This window comes from Paroedura picta, chromosome 9 (genome assembly GCF_049243985.1).
Source record: "Paroedura picta isolate Pp20150507F chromosome 9, Ppicta_v3.0, whole genome shotgun sequence".
In the NCBI taxonomy this organism is placed as follows: domain Eukaryota; kingdom Metazoa; phylum Chordata; class Lepidosauria; order Squamata; family Gekkonidae; genus Paroedura; species Paroedura picta.
Genome location: NC_135377.1, coordinates 58,215,351 through 58,241,357, shown reverse-complemented (window position 1 = coordinate 58,241,357; position 26,007 = coordinate 58,215,351). Strand labels below are relative to the sequence as shown.

The 26,007-nt window shown below is 39.9% G+C and overlaps 1 protein-coding gene across 6 annotated transcripts in view; it reads left to right on the top strand.

The window, feature by feature from the left end:
- Positions 1-25,715, top strand: part of MBP (myelin basic protein) — a 135,204-nt gene extending 109,489 nt beyond the window's left edge. For 3 of the 6 annotated variants that reach the window (XM_077352927.1, XM_077352932.1, XM_077352933.1), the window contains exons 5-9: positions 11,361-11,522; positions 15,100-15,135; positions 16,431-16,463; positions 20,715-20,837; positions 23,947-25,715. In XM_077352927.1, the coding sequence (XP_077209042.1) occupies positions 11,361-11,522; positions 15,100-15,135; positions 16,431-16,463; positions 20,715-20,837; positions 23,947-24,003 (411 nt within the window). In that variant the 3' untranslated portion in view covers positions 24,004-25,715. The remainder of the gene's footprint in view (positions 1-11,360; positions 11,523-15,099; positions 15,136-16,430; positions 16,464-20,714; positions 20,838-23,946) is intronic. The other 3 variants (XM_077352929.1, XM_077352930.1, XM_077352928.1) reach the window with 3 other exon arrangements.
- Positions 25,716-26,007: the final 292 nt, after the last annotated feature.

Here is a 26,007-nt window from a genome sequence, read left to right as displayed (position 1 = left end):
AAGGGTTCAGAGAGCTGCAGAGTAGTGGGGCACATCTGCCTCTGTAGGATGTTCAAGAACATAGCATTCCAGGAGGGGCCATACTTACATTGTGTTCCTGCACGGCCAAATTTCCTAGAAAAGCTAGTATCTTGACAAGCAAAACCATTTGAACTTCTTTCCATTCCTTCTTGGGGTTCACCCATTTTTGTAAAGTTACTGGAAATATTCTGCCTTCTTTTGGCATATAACTTGGGGGCGGGGGCATTGTACTTTTAAAGTACTCTGCTATATTTAAAAAGACAATAGGAAATATGTCTCTGACAGTTTGAAATGTAGGATTATTCTACAGAATGGTTAAAGCACATCTTTTAAAAATTGGCTCAGAAAGGAAGTGAGCAGCCATATTAAAATGGCTCATAAAAAGTTGTCTTCTGTAGTTACTCTGAATATTAATGAAAAATGTCTGAACAATAAGCAGGAAGAATTTTACTGTGACCTTTTTGTTTCAAATCTTTGTCATCTCTGGGAAAAATCTTGTCACATCTACTGTGGGTTTTTTTGTATGACGGATGTATAAATTGTAGCATTGTAAAATATAAATACATATATATTATATATATAATTATGCTACTAAATTTCTGGAGTCTGTAATGTAATATGATTTTGTTTCAGTGTTTGCCCTTTGTCTATGCTTCAGCGTTGATATGCATTTATTAAATAACTTTCTCACTGCAAACAGGTGTACTAATTATTTTCAGTTTCATATATTAACCTCCTAACCTGAATGTAACCTGATTGCATACAGTTCTTAGTTGATAAGGACACACTTGAGTGTTTTATCAAACTATATGTAGGTTTAAGAATGATGGTGAGAAGGTGGGGATGCTACTGTGACCTAACAAAGCTAACTACAAGGAGAAGCTGATCATGTGAGTAACCAAGGGTTAGATCTAAGGTACCATGAGCAGAACAAAGCTTCTGAACAGGTTTTCCGGGATGTCCCTCCCACTGTCACAAATATTTCTCTTCCTCTAAAATGGAATGTGAAATTTGCACTAACACTGGTAGTAGAACAACAAGGAAAATCCTTGAACCCCATTCTGCAAATGGCAGCTGTGTCAATGCATATATTAGTTAAACAAGAGAGGTAACAAAGTACAGAAAGTATAACAACTGTTAATTATTAAACTATGTGACATTTGACTTTTCACTATACTAGCTTGAATATAACTTCTTGATGTATAGACTAAAGCTTTGTTATGGTTCTAAGGGAATTCACTAGAGGGACAAAATTAAATGTAGTTGTCTAAAACCCAGTATGGCATTTTCAGGATTAAAGTGAACAGTGGCCCATGTTCCAAGTGTGTAAAGTCACACAAAGATCTGAATGCATGACATTTCTCCCCACACAGACTATCTTCCAAGAGCTACATCAAAATATTTATTTATATTATTTATTTTATTTATTTATTATATTTATATACCGCCTTCCCCGGAGGCTCAGGGGAGGGCGGTATATTGATTTGAAGCTAGTGGTAATGCCACTTTGACTTGGAAAAAATGGAAGCATATATATATAATTTTGTTAAACATTTATTGGGTGATATGACCATATTTGGTAATTTTAACCTATTCCCCTCCTACCAAAATGGCCAATGATGGGCCTGGAGGGGGTGGGGAGGGGCCCCAGGTGAGCATATACACAGATACGTTTCCCAACCATATGCTGCATGATCATGCCATTTCAGGCTTTAGCCTGAAGAATGTTTTACAGGTTTTTCAGAAAAACAAAACAAAAAAAAACATTGAAAAAGGTGGCTCTAGGTGGATGGTTAATGGGTGCCCTCCTGCCTGCAAAAACTAGGGTGAAATTCCCACCAAATAGCTGCCAGATAGTATTTGAGCTTTAGAAGAAAAAGTTTTCCACTCATGCAGTTCCAGAGAACCCTGGTCATGTCGTTGGACTAGAACCTCTCTATATTATCCTTAGAACAATCCTCTAAAATAACCTTCCTGGTGGTGGTTAGAGGCTGAGGCTTTCAGAGAGCAGCGTGTTGTCTTAAGGGCATCCAGTCAGCTCATGACAAAGCTAAACTTTGAACAATGAAATTGTAGCCATTATTTATACCTTAATACAGACTTTCTCAGCCAGGGTTTCGTGAAACCCTGGGGTTTCTTGACAGCCCTGGAAGGGTTTCCCGAATGGGTGTGAGTTAATTTTGAATACATTATTTTAAATTTGTTAATTATTTATTGGGTGATATGACCATATATGGTCATATCAACTCCCCCCATGCCCAATTATGAGCCTGGAGGGAGTGGGAAGGGGAGGAGCCCTAGGGGTGTGTGTCCACAGCTATCCTCCCCAACCATATTCTGCATGATCGCACCACTTCTGGGGTTTCTTAAAGCCTGAAACATGTTTCAAGGGTTTCTCAGCAGTAAAAAAGTTGAGAAAGACTGCCTTATAGGAAAATAGGAGCTTCCTCGGGGTGTTTCAGCATGACATGCAAGTGTGAAATGAACAATTGACTCATGATCTCACCTAACCTCATACAGTTCAAACAGATAGGGCTGATCTTGTCACAAAAACCAAACTCTTTTACTTGCCTTTTGTCTGAAACCATCACAGCAACATCTCAATGTGATGCTGATATCGGGGCTTGTCAGATCATGAGGGAAACATGAGTTTGAGCATCATTATTAAAACAGAATGGGCTCAAACAGCGCAATAGCCAACATACCCTGTCTGTGGTCAAGAGCACCTCCCCCCCACTCCAATTCTCACATTCAGCATATGGGCCATTACATAGGACTAGCATCACCCAATCAAGAGACAGTTGCATCCATCAGGTTTGACACTACTGATGGTGTCTTGCTAGGGAAAGAGATGTCTCGTTTCTGACTCATCCCAACAGCACCCATTGTTACCAACCAGATAGACTGGTGTGTGTGTGTGTGTGTGTGTGTGTGTGTGTGTGTGAGTGAGAGAGAGAGAGAGAGAGAGAGAGAGAGAGAAATGCTGGGCCTATTGCTCTAACCCCAAAAATCCTGTTGGTCTTTAAGATGAATATATGAAATTGTCTTATACAGAATCGGACCCTTGATCCATCAAAGTTCGTATTGTCTACTCAGACTAACAGTGGCTCTCCAAGGTCTTTCACATCACCTACAGCCAGATACAGGGAATTGAGCCTGGGACCTTCTGCATGCCGAACAGATGCTCTACCACTGAGCCACAGTCCCCCAGTCAGAAACTTGCACACAACTGAATGCACACACAGTTCATTGTACAAGCCTTCTTTCTGCCTTCACTAATAAGAATTTGTATGGTTTATGGGAACTGAGTTTGTCTTCCACAAATTTGCAGGTGCTTTGCTTAAAGAGAACACTTATAAGATGCATCTTTATAATGGTATATTATGATTATGTTATGGTTTGTTGTGGTTTCTTTCAGAAATTCTCTGCTTACAAAAGCCACCAATCCCTCTCTCTCTTGGCAGAAGTTATATTATTTAATATTATTTATATAGGATTGCATCCTATTACTCCCCATTGTGGTTAGGAGCATCCAAGAAGCACTATAACGCAATAAACATGCAAACAACTTATTAGTACAGACTTGCATTTTGTGATGCTGAGAGATTTTGAACCAGCAGGTGGTGCTTGCCAGTTAAAATGTGCTTCGTTCAGATGAAACACCCTGTCCCCACACATATTAACTATGCTCAACTGCAACTAGAATTCATATACTAATGTATGGATTGCCCATACATCAGTATAGGACCTTTTTACAGCTTGGAATGACCCTTGGATTCATTTTCAGGCTGTCTGCTTCCTCCCCTGTATGGAGCCTGAGAACACAACGGCTATTATTACCTTGCATAACAGGAAGGCAGTGTGCCACCAGCTCCAAAGTAGCCTTGATATTATATTTAATGTATGACTCCATTTTGCAAAGTGAGAATGCCCCCCCCCTTGGTGGCTGTTCCACATGAGATGCGTGACCTGAATTTGGTCAGTTCACTGACTTGAGTTGCAGTCACACCGACTCTCAGGGTAATCACCATAGAAAGCACTCATCATTTGACACGCGTTGGAGGTGTGTGCAGGGGGAAGTGCCTCTTTGATGTCTATTATAACTTGTTATAAAAGGGATCAATGTGCTTAATTTAATTCCAGAGGGTCTGGTACCCAGCAGAATTGTATTACACCCAGTGTTATATCAAGGTAGTTATACCTGGCCAATGAACAAAAAGATTAGAAATACAGAGCCAATTTCATGTACCAGTGGTATTCTTGAATAGGGATCTGCAACTCGTGGCATGTAACCAATCCAATTGATCTAATCAACTTAAACTGTCTTTTCTGGTTGGGTATTTATTCCCCCCCCCACATACACACACACTGTACCATCCATAAGTTCATGCCTGCCACACAAGAATATCCCCTAACCACTTCAGAGAAAGCCATGGGCTCCTTATATGCTAGTTTTCTGCCCCCCCCCCCAAATGGTATAAACCACATTACTGAGTAGATTGAAGGGGTGGCCTGACACACCTACAAAATGGCCCTTGGATGGATGGCATTAAAATGCTTTTTTTAATCATGCAGTTATCGACTCTCAAGTTTTAGCTTGTAAATTAATCATATGGTATGAAAGTTTAATGAAATAATTACTCCTTTTTCAGGACGTTTACCTGATCCACAAGGTTATTTTTTTGTTTCATTTTTTAACAGTTCTCAGAAGTGGGTTTTTAAACTTCATTGATTGTGAAAGCAGGAAATAACAGGAACCTAGAAATTATGGTACAGGAAAGGAATAATTACTGCAGAGCTTTTAGAAAGAAAGAGGATAATAGGTAATTTACCTTTTAGAAAAGTGTGGTATCAAATGTCAATATACTATACAGCAGTACAGTGAAAGAGCCAGCTTGGTGTAGTGGTTAAGAGTGGTGGCCTCTAATCTGGGGAGCCGAGTTTGATTTCCCTGTCCTCTACATGCAGCCAGCTGGGTGATCTTGGGCTAGTCACAGTCTTGCTAGAGTTGTTCTCACTAGTCCTGTCAGAGCTCTCTCAGCCCCAGCTACCACACAGGGTTGTCTGTTGTGGGAAAAGGAAGAGAAAGCAATTACAAGACATTTTGAGACTCCTTCGGCTAGTGAAAGTCAGGGTATAAAAAACAGCTTTTCTTCTACTAGTCCGTCATCTCGATTGACAACATAAAACAAAAAGAAATCTACTGTTTGCTTCTGACTTTTCTTCCCTGTTTCATCCTTGGTGAAACCATTGGCCACAACCCTAGAGAGAGTTAAACCCATATTTAAAATAATACAGACACCATCTGATAAAATTGTCAATATAGAAATCAATCAGAAAATTGATTTTTAAAAAGAAACATTTCCTATAATAAACAGCCCTTGAAGGCAGCAAAATAAGAACCTTAATAAAATCAACATGTATCAAACAATTGAAGGACGAGGGGCTTTTTAGCAACCTCCTGAAATTCATGAAGAAGAAAGGCAAAGCAGAGCATCTTCTCATAAGCTCATGGTTAGTTTCCTATTGGAGAAGGCAGACACCACCCTTAATGCATTCAGCATTTTGAAGTTCATAACTAGGGAAACTGCAATCCAGTCAGGCACCAATGGAAGTTTCTGTGAGCTTTTCAACAACGTTCTACCACATTCCGTGCATTGCAGTAATCCAGACAGAATGGAATTCTGAATACCCGACACTGTTTTTAAGAGTAGGATAGGTAAAGGTAAAGGTATCCCCTGTGCAAGCACCAGGTCATGTCTGACCCTTGGGGTGACGCCCTCTAGCGTTTTCTTGGCAGACTCAAGGGGTAGTTTGCCAGTGCCTTCCCCAGTCATTACCGTTTACCCCCCAGCAGGAAGCCGGGTACTCATTTTACCAACCTCGGAAGGATGGAAGGCTGAGTCAACCTTGAGCCGGCTGCTGGGATTGAACTCCCAGCCTCATGGGCAGACAGCATTTCTGTTGCCTTACCACCCTGCGCCTCTTAAGAGAAAGATATAAAGAAATAAAGTAGTTTTTCAAAGGTAACATTCAAAACCTGTCTGCTGGATAAAAGAATTTCCATTCCTTCTTATATGTATGCGTGTACTGTCAAGTTGCAGCCAATTTATGTTGACTTCAGCAAGAAGCTTTTGCGTAGTCTCCCAACATCACACAATAGCCCTGGAGCCAGCAGGAAGATGTCAGCGAAGGAGCAGGGAATGAAAGAGAGAGAATCTCATGCTTCAGCACAAATGGATGCTTCTTGATATAAGGAAATGTTAAGGGGAATAAAGAAACCCTTGCTCTGTGCCTTGAGTTTGCTTCTGATACTCTCAGAAAACTCCTGGTAAGTTCTTTGGTTCTGGAAAGAAGGAAGGATTCAATTCTGCCGTCTTGCTCTGGTAGTTTCTTCATTTGAATTGATGAACAGCATTTTAACAGCTCTCGAGTATAGAGTCACCTCGCGATTCACCTGCTCTTATCTCCTGGCTTTTATCCACCTGAGCTTGTCCTGTTGCCTTGGCAGCAGCTGTTGCCTAGTTACAAGAAGGGGGATGAACCTGCTGTAACTTGTTCTTTTCAACCAAAGGGGTTTTCCAAAGTCTTTTGAGCTGACAGCAGGCATAAGCAAGCCCCTTCTGGTTTGCAAAGAAACAGCAGCAAAGTTTGCCACCGCAGTACAGGAGGACAAGCATTTGAACCATGGGCACCCGGGTCAGAATGAGTGGAGAGAACAGTCTCTTGCTGCCAAGTGGGAAGCTTGGTTCTCTCTTTTCCACAGCTACAGCCACCTTGCTAGTCAGGAAAGAGATGCTGAGCATAAAAGTCAGCAGGATGCTGGAAGCTGTACAGCTGCAAGGAAGCTTAATTTTAATGAGCAACCCACTGAGGTCTCTGCAGTACAGACTCCTAGTGTAATGTGGACCTAAAATAGTTTCCTTGCATTAGACCATGAAAAGTCCCAGAAAGCTAAAACAAAAACTTGAAAGCATCTCTCCAGCAATAAATTGTCACTTGGGGAAATCATTAGCTAGTCACTTACAGGGTAGCTCCATCTCTTCTCTTTAAAAAGAATAAATGGAAGTTTCCTGCACGCAGAGTGCTCTTCACCAAAGAACAAATTCTATTGAAATCTCTAGTGATATATGTAAAAATATCACGCACCACTAAAGTGCGGTTTGTGGGGCAGGGGCATTGTAAATGCACAGTGATCTGTCAAATGGGTTTTATTGTGACAGATGGTTCTGATTGTAAAGCACTTCTCCCTTAAAAGCACATGTCCTCTGAAGTGCTTAAAAGGGCAGCTTTTCTCCATATGAAGCTTAGGAGCCTTTTAAGATCTAGCCAATACTCTCTTCTGACTGTTCCCTGCTGCCTTCAAGGTAGGATTATGATAGTAGTTTTCTTGATGGCATCACTTGCCTTCTGGAATCATCTCCTGGAAAAGGTAAGGAAACAACCTCCAGCTAGTCCACTGGTGTGGGAGAAGGCCCACCATTCCCATCCAAACCTGCACAGGTACCAGCTAAGTCCAAGGTGGAGACCCTGAGGCATTCACAGCATCTCTGGAGCTCAGTTGGCTCAAAGGGTATCAGGCCAAGGACAACTCTCATCTCTCCTCCTAACCCTTTCTGTTTGCTAACATATTGCCAACATTTTCATTTGACAAAAACTGCAAGATTGCAACCACTTGCAATCTCTCTTTAGCCTGGCTTTTTAATTTACAGTCTAGTTGGTGGGGAAAGTTAGTGGACTAGGAGAATGGACAGATGGTGCTTTACTGGAATTAGGGTTTTTTGATTTTTGTTTTTTGAAAAATGGGGTTTTATAACATTGAATTATTATCACTTTGGATCGGATTTGTTTTTATTGACACTAATGGCTAGAAAGGCAGTGTGCAAGTCCCAAAAATAAATGAATTACAGACTGTGCTGAAACTAAAATTTATTCTTCACTTCCCAGTTGAAAACAACACCAAAGAGTTCAAAAATACTGAAGGCCTAAATTAGGATGTCTCAAGTCTGACAGCACAATCCTATGCATGTTGACTTGGAAGGAAATCCAACTGTAGCCAATAAAGAAGAGGTCCAAGAAAGAACATGAGCAAACAAGTCTGTGGTCTTAATCTGTCTGCTTACAGTAGAAGAGCTGATAGGAATTTCTGCAAGCCTCTGTAGAAGGGTGTGGGGGATACTTGCAAAGGGTGCCTTGTGGCAGTTAAAACATTTTATGGAATGAAATTTGTACTTGAAGAGACAGGAGCAATGTATATGCAAAGTCTATGTGAAATACAAAGTTTGCAAGAGATAAACTTATAGTGGGGTATATTTCAGATCCCACCTGTTTCTGATCTTGTAATACATCAATAAGTGTATTCAGTATGGAGGAGACAGAAGAGAGCAAGGTGAAAAATTAATAGAAATGTGAGGTTGGAAAAGTCAAATGTTTTTCCTAACAGTTGTCTGACCAATACAACCCGGGGGGAGGGGGCATTTATGATGTCCCCTCTTACACCCATTCCTGGCCCCCCTCATGACTGTGGAGTAATGGACAAGGTGTTTGGATGACTGTGCATCATAATGGTGATATTGTTTTTAAAGGCCTCTGTGTGGACCGTATGCAAAAATCGCATGACACGGAGACATGTTTGTATGGCTTGAGGAATTTTGAGATGTTTTTACGAATTAGGATTCCGGTCTTCCAGGCTACAAAACAGGGTTGCCAACCTCCAGGTGAAGTCTGGAGAACTGGAATGACAATGGAGGTCACTCCCACGCCCCCAAAACTCTAGGAATTTCCCAAACTGGAACTGGTACCCATCCTACAAAGATTGATCGAAAATGTGACAATCTGTTGGAAGGCAGGGAGAAAATGAACAATAGTAGCAGCTCAAATTCACTACTCACTCTCACATCAATCTATATTTCCAGCACTGTTCAAAGCCCAACTTAAGTAAATAAAATTGAAGTTTTCACACAGACCACTGCAGAGTTTAAAAAAAAAACCTATAATGTGTCCAGCCCATGAAGTTTAGGATCCACTGAGAGGGAAATGATGTGGAGAATAATGCTAACTTCTGCATGAGACAGAAAACAGAAACAATTATTTTTATCATACCGCTTCTCTATTTCATTGCATCTCTATCCCACTTCTCTTCTTATTGACACAGGCCTCATAATCCATGGCATAGCCTTTCAGGGAGTCCAAATAGGCCCCTCCTCCCTCTTGGGTCAGCAGAACAAATGGCTGGATTCAACTCCGTCTTTTACTGGGCTGTTGGTTGTTGGTGGTGGTTTGTTATCAGAGCAAGGCAAGTTGATCAATCTGAGCAACCAAATAAGCCGGCTTTGCAGGGAGTGGCGGTGTAAAAATGTCATGAGAGAGAGAGAGAGAGAGAGAACAAATAAAATTGCCCTGTGGGTTTTCAAGCTATGTTTTTTAAAAAAGCCATTAAATACACTCCTGTAAAATATATTCTCCTCCTGAACTGCAAACTGAAATGAATATGGGTTAGTAACAGAGGTTATTAAGCACTGAGTGAGGGGTTGGGCTAGATGGCCAGTATGCTGCCTTCCAACTCTGTGACTAGAAATAACAATGAAACATTCAGATGCTATATGCCTCCCAGATTTTAGGCTATCTTGCTGCTGTACAAAAGGTAAGTGTGTTTACTGTTAACAAAAGTAAAATTAATATTAAAGCATCCTTTCCTATATGACATGTAGTGCTTATTACACCTTATTTTACCTAGTACTTCAGATCTGCATCTCACAGTACTTTTGAAAAACGTGGGAGCACTATCAGGACTTCCATTGGTGTAGGAGGATGGGAACTTTCAAGTTACACAGAATTCTTCATCAGGCGAAATGGAAAGGTAGCTAACTTTCAGGTATTTAGAGAGCAATATTGTTACTTTAAGAAACATTTTAGAGATGGGATTTTGTTTGAGGATAGTACATCATACCCTTCAGTATATAAACATTATTTGAAGTGAATCTTTTATCTAGTGTACATTCAAAATTTATCTTTAGTTCTGTTAATATCACATCCCATCTCTTCTGCATTAACTATTCTCTTTTTATTGGGGGTCCTACAGGTTGGTGGATTTAGAAAGATGCTTTGCAATATTGTTTATTTCCTGGTTAAAGGCCGGGCCATGCATCTTGTTGAACATTTTGCTAACCTGTTTTCCTACTTTGTTTTGGTGATTTCCCACCCCCCTTCCAGCAAGATTTGTAATCCAGATAATCCAAATTCCTGTTTGTCTGTTACAAGGAACATTCAGTGCTACTTAATTAACATCAGCCTTGGTATGTAACATCTTCTTTTGTTTAACAATTTTGTTTTATTTTTGCAGACATATAAAGCAGAGTTTTGTGTAACTTGAAAGTTTGCGTCCCAACATTTTGAATGTTAATGGAGGCCATAAAAGGTTCACTTTTTTTTCTTTTTTTGCTCTGGTGCATCTGAAAATGCCGGCTATATAGTTTTGCTGTGTCTCTGCAACCTAAATGGAAATGTGAAAAAGGGGGGACAGGTAAAATTCAATGTATCACATGTCCAGATTCAAGTGTATAGCTGCATGTAGCCTGTAGTCAGTTGAGGCTATTGTGTACCAAATGTATCCATCTGTTGTGCACAGAGAAAATATTATCCCAGTGTGCGTGTGTGTGTTTAAAAAGGTCTCTCTTGGCATTGTATAACGAGGTCTCCCTCGATCTTGTCTTTTTTATTCAACAAGTAACAAAGACTTGTTGAGAGGAGACAACCTTAGCTCAGAGTTGAAACACATTGCTTTAATACTGAAGGTATCTCCACTTCAAAGAACCTCAGGTACCAAGGCTGAGAAAGTCTTCTGCCACGAACCTGGAAGAATCAGGCCCAGAATACATGATGGAATGTTACTCTATTTATATGAAATAATGGCAATGAATACTTGGGTACTGGGAGGTCAAAATGAAAGTGTTGCCGATGGTGGGAGAAATATTTATTCACAAAGAAATTCACTGTAACTGTCTTTTGCTTCATTTGATATAATTATGCAATGTTTTACTTCCATGTAACAGGATTTTTTTAAATGCTATTAAATGGGGATTTAAATTTAAATGGGAATTAGATAAAAAGAGTAAGTTTATCATTAATTCTTAGCCATGATAGCAGAATGGAGCCTCCATGTTAATAGGCAGTTTGTTCCTGCAATGAAAGAGTATGACCATTTGCCTTAACTTCCTATGCATGAATTTTCTGAAAGCATCTATCTGGAAATAAGGCATATTTTTTAAAATCCACTTTGTCTCTGCTTCAATTAAATATGACTTTTTGTATCAATTTTCTTTCCAAATGCTGCCATTAAGCCCTGTCAACGTGTGTATTCATCCAAATGTATCACCTCACCCATGTTCCAGGACTATCATCATGCTGCCAGAGTGAGCCACGTCAGTTCTCTGCCTCATCCAAGATCTCAGCATGGACGATACGTGGATGACAACCCCGTGGTCCATTTCTTCAGGAACATTGTAAGTTTTCCTAATGTGTTAGTCACTTGGGACTGAAAGAGCTTCCAATGAAAAATCCTACTAAACCATTATCCCACATCGTAAGATGAATTTTCTTGTAAAATAGCATGCAAACTGAATCATGGAATATTTGCATGCTTTTCATTCCCCACCTCCCTCTACACAACAACAATAACACAATAGAAATTAGACACTGCCACCCTGATCTGGAGTCCTGGTGCTTCCACACATGCTGAATAATTCACTTACATTCCAGATTCAATGCATGGCATGGATTTTGACATTTATCACTGTAAAATGCAAAGTGTATTGAAAGAGGATTAAAAGTGTATTATTCAACATGTATAGAAGTATATAATGGAAGCTGTGACATTTGTTTGTTTGTTACATTTGTATACCACCCTCCTCTGAGGCTCAGGGCAATTCACATGGAACGTAAAGAAACTGTACATCCAACTCAATATTACATATTGAATAGAGTAGAATAACGACAATGGTAATGATAATGCTAATAACGCTATGACAATTTAACAGAATAATAAACAGATCCATGATTGTCTATGTCAGGAGCATGGATTCTTGGGAGGGAGTTTCATGGGGCCCAGTAGGTGTTGTTGGTTCCAGTAGACCTCAACCAAATGCCTAGCAGAGGAGCTCCAGGGAAACATTTATTGGACAGAGAATAGAGAACCTTGCCTTCCTCTGAGTGGTACAATTCTTGTAAATGAGGAGCTCCTTGTAGGCATTGGAGCTCCTGCAGGAAGTCTCTTTATTGGGACCAGTATTAAACTCCATATGCATCTTGTTGTATGTGTGTGTGTGTGTGTGTGTGTGTGTGTGTGTTGGTGACTTACTTCAACAAAACTATCTTCCTTGTTGCTTTGTGCATATCAGTGCGTTTTAGCTCTTGGCTGCTTGTTTTAGCCCCTTAAAAATGAACTGTAGCCTAAAAGGTGTCAAGCCTGTGAGGCCGCAAAAAGGGCTGGCTCTGATTTCCTGCCTGAGGACCATTAATTTAAAAGTACAAGAGAGTTTTCTTCTGCTATGAAGCTGGGATGCTCCAATTTTTTTAACAAATTAGTAGCATGAAAAGCCCAGCCCCACAGAGGTGCTTTCTACTGTTTTAAGGAGTTTGTAAAATAGCAAACAATGTGAAAACCCTCCTGGAAAATGTCTATATCAGATATTCATTACGAGGTGCTTCAAGATAAAGAATGTAAGCCCACTGGCTATGTGTGTTGAGGTTTGCATATGGAGTTGCCAACCTCCGGGTGGGGAAGTGAAAACAGAAATAAGTTATTGCATTGTCTTTCCCCATTCAGAGGTAGGACTTTGAAATGGTTGCAGCTCTTTCTTCTGTTCTTTCTGAGCATTGATATACTCAACAGTAGCACAGATTTTTCTTGTACTCCTGAATTTTGGATTGTGATCTCACAAATTTCATATACACACACCTGCCACAGGACATGCAAGCAGTTGGTGGGGAGGTTCAAACTATTCTACAGCCCTGACTAATGTTGATTATGCAAGGAAGGAAACGACTCATCTGCTGCTGTATGCAAGAGACCGCATTCCCTCTCCATCTGGCGATGCTGTTTTTCATAGTTTGTTTTGCTTGTGTTTCATCCTTTCTACTTTTCTAAAAAAAAAAGGCAGCCAGATGGTATTGTGTTCATTTTTTATTAGGCCTAAGTAACCCCATAACTGGAAGTCAACATCCTTTTTTCTTTTCTTTTTGTGTGGAAAATAGACAATTAGAATTTGTGAAACTTCTCTACTGTGTCCATCCTTTGCTCTCATAGGATCATAGAGTTAGAAGGGACCTCCAAACTCCTACACAATGCAGGAACTCACAACTACCTGCCTACCCAAAGTGAAGCCAATTTCTGTCACAGCTAATAGCAAACATACGATCATTGTTCCTTTCTTTAATATCTACACAAATCACTGTAATCTTGATATAAGCTGGGGATAAATTGTGGTTCCACTGCTCTACAAGGCAGCATCAGTTATAAACAACAGGATTCTCCAGGGACTCATCAGAGCTGAAGGAGTTCTCTACTCGGCAGGCTACACTTAATTTATGACACTTTTTATGAAGAGAATTAAAAAAAAAAGAAACTTCACATCTCATAAACCACTTCTAGTTGATGGAAATTGTATAGAGGTTTGCGAAGTCACTGAACTGAACTTGAAAATCCATTGCTTTCACAAAGTTTATTTTTAAAATATGCTTGATGTTAACAGGCTGTGGCCCACCCTGTAGAAAAGACTGGGATATATAACTAAATTAATAAAATCAGAGTCCAGTAGCACCTTTAAGACCAACAAAGATTTATTCAAGGCGTGAGCTTTTGAGTGCTTGCACTCTAAGAATTCCTTACACGACAAAGGGTGCTTGCACTCGAAAGCTCACGCGGTGAATAAATCTTTGTTGGTCTTAAAGATGCTACTGGGCTCTGATTTTATTGTGCTACTTCAGACCAACACGGCTACTCATTTGAATCTAAATTAATAAAGTGATAGCAAATGAATGTTTGATTTAGAGGATATGGGGGACAGAGCCAATGAATGCCTCCGTGAGGGCATCCTTTCTTTTGCTACTTGTTAATGGGAAAGAAATAGTGTGGTGTAGTATTTAGACTGCCAGGGTAGGACCAGGGAAACCTGGATTCAAATCTCCATCCTGCCATGAAGTTCATAAGGTGACTTCAGTCCACTCACTAAATATAAGCTACCTCACGGGGTTGTTTGAGAATAAAGTGGAAGGGTGAGTGATCTCCTTGGAGATGTGTGTGATGAGAGGAAGAGGAGGAGGAGGAGGAGGAGGAGGAGGAAGAGGAGGAGGAGCACCACTGTTTTCCATTTTAACTGTTTGGACCAGGCTTTCTCAACAAGGGTCTCATAAAACCCTGGGGCTTCTTGACAGCCCTAAAAGGGTTTCCTGAATGGGTGATAGTTAATTAATTTTAATATATTTTTTAAGATCTGTTAAACATTTATCGGATGATATGGCCATATATAGTCACGTCAACCCCCCCCCTCTCCCAAAATGGCCAATGATGGGCCTGGAGGGGGTGGGAAGGAGAGGGGCCCCGGGCAGGCATGTATACAGCTATTACTCCCAACCATATTCTGCACCATCGTACCACTTCTGGGATCTCTCAGAGCCTGAAGAATATTTCAGGCTGGTATAGACCCATGCCATCTAATTATATTCCCATGAATAATTCAGCCATGAATTCTTTGGATGAGCATGGGGCAGCATCTCACAAAGTTATGAAGATTGTAAAAATCTTGCACTTACTGTTGTATAAATAATGAATGGTGAACGAACTGGAGGGCATCCAGTTGACTTCTTCTATTTTGCATTCTGAAAATGTTGTTTCATGAGTTACTATAATTTGACACACACGTACACACACGAACCAGTTCTGTTAAAACACCTTCTTGGTAATAAGCAGCCAGGAAGAAAAAGGTCAGAGGGCCAGAGTCTGGCTTCCAGAGTGCAGTGAAATGATCTTTTTAATTTATATTTGGCCAATCATTGTAATTGCTGTTCTGTGTTGCTTTCTAGGTGTCACCAAGGACACCTCCTCCTATGCAGGGAAAGGTAAGCATCTCTGAGAAAAATCTAACATCAATTCACATTATGGGTCATTAATGTGTGTTAAGCCAGAGACTCATTTGTGACCCGAGTCTGATACCAAAACAATGTGGGAGCTTAAGAAAAGAAAATAATTCACTTATGTTTAGGGTTAAGTGTGGGAGACCCTGGGGCATTATTATATAGAAAGATATCCTATATTGAAAGTACTTTGAAACTCTGTCCAGAAAACTTTCTTCCATTACCCTGTCTTAAAGAATTTGGCTCAGAAAGTTCAGTGTGTGGAAGTGCTTCCCTGCTGGCCAAGCAATCCCTCATTTTTGCACTGGGCTTACCCTGATCTTAAAACAAGAGGCTGGTTGAGGTTTACAATAAATGCACCCTGCTGTTGCTTCAGGAGAGAAGGTGGCATGGTATAGTCCAGGGGTCCCTAATGTGGTGTTTGTGGGTGCTATGTACCTGCCAAGAGGGTCACTAAAGTGCCTAGCTTATTTGTCTGTCCTCATAGTTCCTTATCCTTTTGGGAATAGTGAAATACTGAGCAGGTCTGAAAACAGTTTCATACTGACTAAGGACTGAGAAGTCTGGCAAGGAGGAGTGGGTTGATCAGTGAAGGAAAAGGGAAAGAACTTCTTGTCAGAGAAGAGATTCCCTGCCCAGCTGAAAGGGAGATAGCTCAGTCTAAAGCAGGGCCGATCACTGGTGAGCTCAGATAAGGAATTTGGGTACTTGGTAGCATATCCCTGCCTTCTGAAACCTCGATACTGAATTGTTTAAGAAACCCTGAAACAAAGGCCTCTCATCCCAACATTTCTAAGATTGTGAAAAGTTTAAAACTCTCAATAGCTGGAAACATATGAACTGTAGTTTGTGAAAATAAGGTTACCTCAGAGTTCTCATTGATTTACTTCAAACATTTTGGCCCTGATTTCACCTGACCTTTTCCCATCTATATGTTGTTTATTTTTTTTAATTTTATAAAGCCGTTCACATCCCATTTCAGAAGAGGGTCTTGTGTCTGCCCTCAAGTAAAATAACATGACAGGGTATGACAGACATAGATCATCTGGAAAAAAAGAAAATAGCCTGTTCATTCAGAAAGAAAAAGAAGAATGGAAGGAAAAACCCACATCTAAGTGAGGGAAGAGGGCGAGGTCACCATAGTTCCCTCACTGAAACTTGCTCCAGCAGTTTTAGTTCAATCTTTACAGAAAAAATTTATTTCATTTCTTGTACACCCTCAGTGCCTTTTTGCTCCACGTTGGTCACCTTGTCACTGTTTCTGTTTCTTATGTGTGCAGGGGAGAGGATTATCCTTCAGCAGATTTAGCTGGGTAGGTGATGAACGTGTTTTGCCCTTGCAGCCATTTTGTTTTGCATAGGCCCAAATGGCACCTTACCTTCCTAGCACTACAGAATCCTGTTTTGACTTCAGCTTTGTTTGCTTTATTCCTTTTGATCCATTTCCTGGCTCCCAAGCTATTTGTTTATGCCTGTAGTTTTGTTGCTTCCTTTTATCCAGAAGCCTGTCAAGCTTACGGTGCGCTTAAAATTTCTTTCACCTGCACACAAGTAAAGCAACTTCACTGCATGACACATCTGCCTCTTTCCGTTAAGGCTGTTGATAAGTTCTGCAGATCTCCGGATGTGTGGTGATGGTGGAAGGGAGAAGCATGGTCTGAAGTAATTAATTACACATAACTAGGGTTGCCAGGTTTTCCCTGGCCCGGGTAAGGGATAGGGGGATAGGGTTGCCAGATCCAGGCTGGGGAAGCCCCTAGAGATTTGGGGGTAGAACCTGAGGAGAACAGGGACCTCAGTGGGCTATAACACCACAGAAATCACCCTCCAAAGCATCTATCTTCTCCAGAGATGCTGATTTTTGTAGTCTGGAGATAAGCTGTAATTCCAGGGGATTCTTAGGTCTCACCTGGAGATTGGCATCCCTACACATAACTTCAGTTTGATTTGGAACTAAGAATATGGTAAAATGCTGACTAAGAAGTGTGCAAACTCTAGGTTCAGAAATACCTGGCGATTTGAGGGTGGAACCTGGGACAGTAGAGTTTAGGGAGGGGAAGGATCTTGGGAGATTAAATCACCATGCAGTCCACCTTCCATAGCTACCATTTTCTCCAGGAGAAGTGGAATAAATGTTTTAAATAAATTAATAAATGTTAAGTGATTCATGTAATCTGGAGCTCAGTTATAATTCCAGGAGATCCCCATCCCCTACCTGTCAGCTTGCAACTCAAATTTTGCATCAGTTCATGGTGCTTACTGATATTCTACAAGTTTGCCTACAGTTATAGTTTCAAAGAAAAATATATGAAGTGGACAGGGGTAAAATTGGTTCTTGGCTGTAGGTTGATATGCATGCAAGATTAATATGCAGAATACCAGTAAGTGGATGGACAATTAAGACTATTATGAGGTGATCAAATTTTCAACCGCTTCTTAAGGTTTGAGTACAGTCTTATGAATCCCCATCCCCACTGTATATACCTCAAGCACTTAGAAGCAGCACCTGTCATGGGACAGCCAAGAGGACCATTTGGCTCAAGGCACACATTCACATGCTGTATACTGTCGCCTTGCCTATTTAACTTGTATGCAGAGCACATCATGAGAAATGCGGGATTAGAGGAGTCACAAATTGGGATCAAGATTGCAGGGAGAAATATCAACAACCTCAGATATGCAGATGATACCACTCTAATGGCAGAAAGTGAAGAGGAACTAAAGAGCCTGTTGATGCGGGTGAAGGAGGAGAGTGCCAAAGTTGGCTTGAAACTCAACATCAAGAAAACAAAGATCATGGCATCCGGCCCTCTCAATTCCTGGCAAATAGAAGGGGAAGAAATGGAGATAGTGACAGATTTTATTTTCCTGGGCTCCAAGATCACTGCAGATGGGGACTGCAGCAAAGAAATTAAAAGACGCTTGCTCCTGGGGAGGAAAGCTATGGCAAATCTAGACAGCATCCTAAAAAGCAGAGACATCACCCTGCCAACAAAAGTGCGTTTAGTCAAGGCTATGGTCTTCCCCGTTGCAATGTATGGCTGCGAAAGTTGGACCATAAGGAAGGCCGAGCGTCAAAGAATTGAGGCGTTTGAACTCTGGTGCTGGAGAAGACTCTTGCGAGTCCCTTGGACTGCAAGGCGAACAAACCAGTCAGTCCTAGAGGAGATCAGCCCTGACTGCTCTTTAGAAGGCCAGATCCTGAAGATGAAACTCAAATATTTTGGCCACCTCATGAGAAGGAAGGACTCCCTGGAGAAGAGCCTAATGCTGGGAGAGATCGAGGGCAAAAGAAGAAGGGGACGACAGAGAATGAGGTGGATGGATGGAGTCACTGAAGCAGTAGGTGCAAACTTAAATGGACTCCGGGGAATGGTAGAGGACAGGAAGGCCTGGAGGATCATTGTCCATGGGGTCGCGATGGGTCGGACACGACTTCGCACATAACAACAACAACAACACATTCACATTCACTGCTGCATATGTTTGAGGGTTTTTGGGTTGTTGTTTTTTTTGGCATTTGATAAGTTTTGCAACCTATTTTATATGCAGTATTTATCTTCTTTCGTTTTAATTATAGCTAGGGGCCTCAAAAACTATGTGGCCCAGGCTTCTTTGGAACCCTGACAGGCCTGCTAAGAAGTAAAAGTTTGCTAACGTCAATAGACCTCAAGAAGTCTCCAGATTATCGTTTTTTAGTTATTTATTTAAGACATTTCTGTATCACTTTTTCTATGCTCAAGATGATTTGCAGATATCGGCATTAGAAACTAGTTCATGGTCCAAGGCTGGAAGGAAATATGAAAGGCTGTCAATGGTGTGGTTTGCCAAGAATGGAAACGCGTGAAAAAGATGGAAAATTTAAGATCGGAGGAGATATCTCCCCTATGTATGAGCAAACTAAAGAAAAGAGATCACAAGAAGCTCCTATGCAAGGCACTCAGCATACAAAATTTGGCTCTGAGAAGAAAGTTGCCATCTCACAATTTGTGTAGCAAAAATAATATTCCTCCAGCTTCAAGAAATTATTGTGCTTGGGACTTGGGACAAGTTAGAATTTAAAGCCCAGATATCCTACTGTGTTTCTTCATACATTTGATTTTATTTTCATAAATGCAACTAAAAAGGGCTTCTTATTATTTCAAAAGGTCATTTTTGCTTATCTTTAGAATGAACTGATTTGATTGTTCATTGACTGAAGGCTATGGCAGCTTCCAAATCCAACTAAATCAACTGGCCCAATTTTTGCTAATAATATACTGCTAGGCCAAGTTTTCAAGAGCCCTGTCTCCATGGAAAATAGTTGAGTTTGTCATTGTCCTCAGAACAAGTACAGCAGGGCCTAATACTGCTTATTGACCTTTAGGTCAATAAGGATTTAGAACCTGATAAATGGAAGAGGAGTCTGTGAAAGACTAACCATGTATCTTTCTCACAAGAGCATTATAGCAGGAAGGAGCATTTGCCAAGCATTTGTTAGTTTCACTTAAATGTTTGGATGACCTTAAACCAGTTCTTAGCAGACTTACCTTGCAGTCTTAAACATACCTTTCTAAGTCTGTTGAAGCCAATAGGTTTAGAATGGTATAAGGATTGCACAGTCAGATCCTACTTCATACTGGAAAGCAACCCAAAGCTCTGGCAGCCTCAGTTGACTGTCCAGGTGCACATTCAGAATGACCCATTTGGCCTTTAAGGCGGCCATTAGCCCAGAGTGGCTCAAACTTGCAAGTAAATTTGCGCCACTTTTACAAAGATTAATAATGACTCAGACTACTTGAATTGTCATTTTGGCTGAAAACACATCTTTGAAAAACAGAATATTGTATTGGAGGGTGCTTTAGTTTTCATAAGTTTGAAATGGTTATTTACCGCTGAGGAAAATACTCTTTCAAGGTAAGGAATTACTTCACAATTGTGGAGAGGAACAATACTTGAAAATCCCTTCTGATGGTTATGCTTTGTCTCGATTTTTTTTAAACGCGGCTTTTCAAAAAGTGGACAACACTGAAGTGTAAGTACTTGTTCCATAATGAAAACAACAAAATAAGCTACCTTCACGTTACCTCAGTAACACTGAGTAAAACCTTAGAGGAATAAATGCTTGAATGGCTGATACCTTTCGACAGCAGTTCTAAGAACTATCTTCTGGAAGTAAACTGTCTTACATCTGAATAGACCAGTTTAGGTTTGCTTCTTTGTTTTGTTTCTACTTTTCTCTACTGTTGAATCAGTTGCATGAAACTGGTTCTTATTGTTCAATAGCCTGAATGCATAAAACATGGTGCATTGGTTACATGTGATTCTTATTAAGAATCATCATGTTGGGCAATATCCAACTCTACATGGCAGGACTCATGGTAAGATACTTTCAGCATGTTGACTAATTGATTCTCAGCTACCGAGTCTACATATTTTAACTTCCCTGTCTACATGTTTTGTTGCAACCAGATGACATTTTTGTCCAGCACTGGAGAATATCCCCATTCTACCTGACATTATTTTATTGCACAGGTTGCTATAATTTATTATAGTTGAGAAATCATGCAATTTCTCTTTTGCAGGGCGGTGAAACTCCAAAGCATGGATATGGAAGTGGCAAATACTATGAGCATAAATATGCTCACAAGGGACACAAGGGATACCACTACGATGGCCAGGGCACACTGTCTAAACTCTTTAAACTGGTAAGGTTTTAAAACTGCAGTAAGCAAGAACTGCTGGTGAAGGGAGGAGGGAAAAAGTATTCCTTAGTTATTAGATCACTAAGCATTGCACTGACTTAACATCTACAGAACATGAGGTAGAAGCCTTAAACAAACATTCTGGAGATCAGCAACGCTGTAAGACAAAAGTTTGGTCTGGCTGCATATGGGAGTCTGATAACATAGCTCAGCTCTTCCATCTTCCCTGCACTAGTATCAGCAGTAGCCTTTGAAAGGTTTCTTAGGTACATATATTCCACCAGATATCATGATTTTGTATGAAAAGACTATTATTTATTCATTTGATTTATATACAAGTCTGCAGCCCGGCATGAAACCTCCAGTGAATAAATGGTCATGAAGAAGCAACATATTGGGAAGAAAGCTATGCTTGATTTTGTCTCTTACCCATTCCCAATTTAAATCTGAAAATGTTTTCTGATTATGTCAACCACTAAATTGCAGCCCAAATTCCCTCTTGATTAAAATAAATATTCTCCAAGAAACAAGTACAATGGAAATGCATGCTGATTTAATCCTGTGAGCAAGAAAAAAACAAGGCAGAAATATTTAAAATAAATGACCCCTTGCAAATCATAGCCCTGCACTCTATTTTCCAAACAGTACTAGCAAAGATATATTAGTATACTTTCTAATGAAAGGGATGCAATTATTGAAGGCATTGTACATTACATGGGTCTGATCCATAATCCAGTTAACAGGAAACCGTAAAATTTAAACCACTTCATTGATTTCAATTGGTTTAAATAGTCTTTAAAAGAAAGCACTTTGATCAAATTAACACAAGCAGACTAAAATGTCCATTGAAGCTGAGAAGAGTGTGACTGTGCCTTGGCTAACCATTTGTTACATTTTATGCACAAGTTGCTGGCGCACTTCTAGCTGCTTTTAAGGGGGGGGGACACACCATATTATAACATTCCATAGCATGGATGTGCTATGCAGAATCCTAGATTTAATAAAAGCTGCCTTTTAGTACACTTCCTTTCCATGGCAATAAGATTCCAAGCATTTTTTCTGTTTATCCAAATTCAAATTGTTCTCCCAACAAACAGCATTCAAACCAGAAACAAACATGTTTTGCACAAATTAAATAACCCTCTAATGAGATTTAAAGCTTTGAAAGAGAAAATGGCTTGAAGGTTATGCTGTGCTTACTTTGCCATGTGCCAAAGCAGGAAGGGAAATAGACAGCGCCACAACATTGGTAATGCGTTTCATATTACAAAGTTTCACGCAAACTGCAGAGGGAAATGTGAATGCATATTCATACAGGAACATGGATATAAACAATGCAGTTCAAAATTTCCACTCGCATAAGTGAAAGTACAAGAAAAAGAGTGCGGTAGCTGCTTGCGCTAATTTGTATTATGTTGCTTCTTCACATTTGAAGCTCCTATTGCCTTCCAGAGTTATTTTTGATCTGCATTCGTGATTTCACCCTTGGTGAAAAGGTATTGATCTAGTTCCTGCACTACCTTTCATGAACAGTTGCAAAAAATCCAAAATGTTCCTTAAAGCAGGTTCTACAACAAATGGATGTAAAGGTCCACAGAATTGAGAAATCAATGTCTTATAGCACATAATTTATAGCCCATTAAATATAATTCTAATCCTCTGGCTGATATTGATGCAACCAAATGGTTCAGAAGCCATTTTGACTGGAAATGAACAGAGAAATATTGAAAAGAAGGCAGCACAAAAGGCTGCTGATCATTTAAACACCTCCCTCCCCAAAAACCCAGAAAGGAACCAAGCTGCATCTAATTTAACCTCCTACTATAGAATGAGGAAAATAAGCAGAAGAATGATGGAAACAAGAGGTGATTATGTGAAGAAAACATTCCACATACCTGGATACCCCTAAATTTGTGTGATTTAGAGTTACAGCTAGCTGCGATCCTGGTCTTTTTTGCTTATGTTTAGATTATGGCCAAGCCATCAGAAGAGTAAAGAAGTTCTCTGAGCTTCTGCTAATCTTTAGAGAGCCTTGTAAGACTTCAAAGGACTGTAGAGGGTGTAACTCTGCAGCAAAACACAATGATTAATGGCTCTGATTCAGGAAAGGGTTTGTAAGTGCTCTTACCAGCTCTGTTGTCACCATTTTTACCTTGGGTATTCCAAGTGTCCCTTCACAACAGCACTATTATTATTTCACTGCCAGCTGTACCGCTCAGGATAGTTTGCTCTTTTCTATTGTAAAAGTACAAGGTGGTTCCACTTCTCTATCTGATTAGTCCATAATAATAAGAATAATAGCAATGTTCAATGTTTCAGGCATGGGATTTGCTTCTGCTACTTTGAGGAAGGCGTTAGTTCATAAGAAACTTGTAAAAACCCATAAATGAGCCAGTCCTCCTCATTGGACTAAGTAAGAACAAACCAGCTTTTCCACTAGTGAAAAAAGTTACCAAACAAACTGTGCTAGGCATCAGGAAACTTGTAGGGGCAAATATCTCATGGGAAGTAATCTGCCAGAAGTCTCAATGAGAAAGTTGGTCACATATTTGTGAAGATTAGTCAACAATCCTACAAAAGCAGGCACCGGCTTCAGCCACACACAAACAAGCTACCACAGGGTAGATGCTGTTTCTTTTCCATGGCTTGTCTAGCAACACTAAATAAAGCTCTATCAGCTCATTAGAAACAACATAGGCAAAGCTCTAATCATTTGAACAAGCAAATTATCAAAATACTAGCAGATGTTCTTGATGTGGCATTTAATTAGAATAAATTCAGGGTATTTAAAAAAATAATCAGAAACAAAAAAAATATTTCCTAAAGGAAAACAATGTGTCAATGCAATAATCATTTTAGGCTGCAATTAATTAAATGCTGCTAACATGTATCCTCCATTCATATCAGATGGCTTGTATACAGTTCTAACAAAAGGCCCATTTAAATGGTGGGAGCTGGAAATCTGCAATGAACCACAGACCGATCTGTGCTCCATGGAAACGATTAGTACTTATTTCCATCAACAGGTCAATACAACCACATATGACACACATATACTGTATCTGTTAGCTGTATGCTCATATTAAAATAATGTAATTTCTTTTTTCCAAAGGGAGGATCTGGTTCCCGGCCTGGTTCCAGGTCTGGCTCTCCCATTGCTAGGCGCTGAAGCTCCAAGATGTCATGGAAGGACTACATTCTCTGCTTCATAACAAAGCTGCCTTAAAGATTTAATAACCAACTGCAGAATTCCCTAGATAGAAACAATCTTATTTGTTAATGTCCGTTGAGTTGTGTTATGCAGTAGGAGTATACGAAATTCTATTAGCAAATGCTGAACAAAAGCAAAACCACCCCCACCCCCGACTTGAAATGTAGTTTTTACTTGCTGGCAGCCATATTTTAGGGAAAGCCATGGAATGCCCCATTTTACTCAGTTTTCTTCAAGGTGTTCCCAAAGAATATAGGGCTATGGAATTCTGAGTGCGTACAAGTCCCTGACAGGTTTTAGTTTTCCCTTCTACTAAACCCCAAGTAACAACCTAAAATGCTATTGTCTACCATTTTGAGCACTGCCATTAACACACCATCGAAACCCTTGCTGTAACTCAACAACGAACAAATAAAAACCACGTGCAGAAGTTGTAAGGACTGTTTATCCAAAGCTTTCGTTTGATTTGGTTTTGATTTTGGTCATTTGTTGTTTTTCTTAGTACCCCTTTCTCTCACAGAATATTTTTTTGTTTTCCTTTCCTAACAGGATTAGCAGTCATAGAAAGGTATATTCAATTGGGAGTTCAAGGTATGTGAGATGTGGAAGAAGGCAGCTGTTACTGTTTCACTGAGGCAGAGCGTTGTTCCCAAGGAATTGTGTACATCCTAAGGAACTTCTTTGCGCTTGACCAACTGCTCGTCACACCCAACCCATTAGGAAATGAGTGGCCAGGAGAGAGAAAAGAGGATATCAAATCTGAATTAGACTAGCTTTACAACAGAAAATGAGGGATAATCCCCAAGAAGCAAACGCTTCAATTGACACATACGTATCACGGGATGTCCCTGCAACTCCAAACAGGCACTTGCTGCGAAAATTCTTTTTTTTGCAGCTAAAATTTTTACAAAGTCTAATTTCTGAATGAGAGGAAGCCCTTTGGGGAGGAGATTTCAGAATGTACTGCACACCTAAAGTTAGCATTTCCTGCTGTCCTTCGTGCAGCATGTTTAATTATGCAGTGCATCAGAATAAATGACACTTGATAATATATAATATGGTAGATAGATATTAAAACTAACTAATTAGAGCTAGTCATTAACAGTTATATATGTACTAAGGTATACACGTGTGGAAATGGGTCTCCCAAACCACATAAAGAAAGATGCTCTTCTGAATTGCACTGTTTTATAACCTCCAACCTATTATTTCACTCAGTGGCCTCCCTTTACTCATAGTGTTTGATTTGAGCTTATATTTTGTAGACACTATATTGAAGACTAAGTTGGCACCTACCCTTAGCTAAGCTAATGCATATCATGAGTTATCAATGTTAATGTCAACTGATACATAGATGTTGTTGTTAGTGATAGATCTACCGTAGGTTTCAAACAACATTCTTAATATGCAGCAATGAACGATGAGAGGGTAGAAAAACACAGACACTAAAAGAGACAGAACACCAAAACTGTTAAGCACAGACACCTATTACATCTTATTTTAAACTATGTTGTTGGCTATGTGTATTTTTCTATGTGTAGCCTCATCTAGTTGTGTATTCCACAACATAATAGTAAGTTTCACTTAAGTGTATTGTTCTTAAAAGTGTATGAATACAAGTCCTAAAAAAAACATCATTATTGAAATAAAATACTCAACTTGTAATGAAATTTGGAGGGTTTAATTTTTTAAAGCAATGTGTGCTTCAAAGTGAATAATGCAAATCAAGAGGACCCAAATGTAACCTGCCCCCCACCCCATGCCTGAATCAGATTATTAAGGTTTTGCATGAAGTCTTTGCATAATATTAGAAAGGAAGAAGAGACACATTCGAGAGTATACACATTTTTCAAGAGACACATTTTTCTGCATCTGTAACTGTGCTTGAATGCAGAATGCTATCCTCAACAACATTACTTGGATGGAAATAAATATATTTTGAATTAACTTATAAATTTCAAT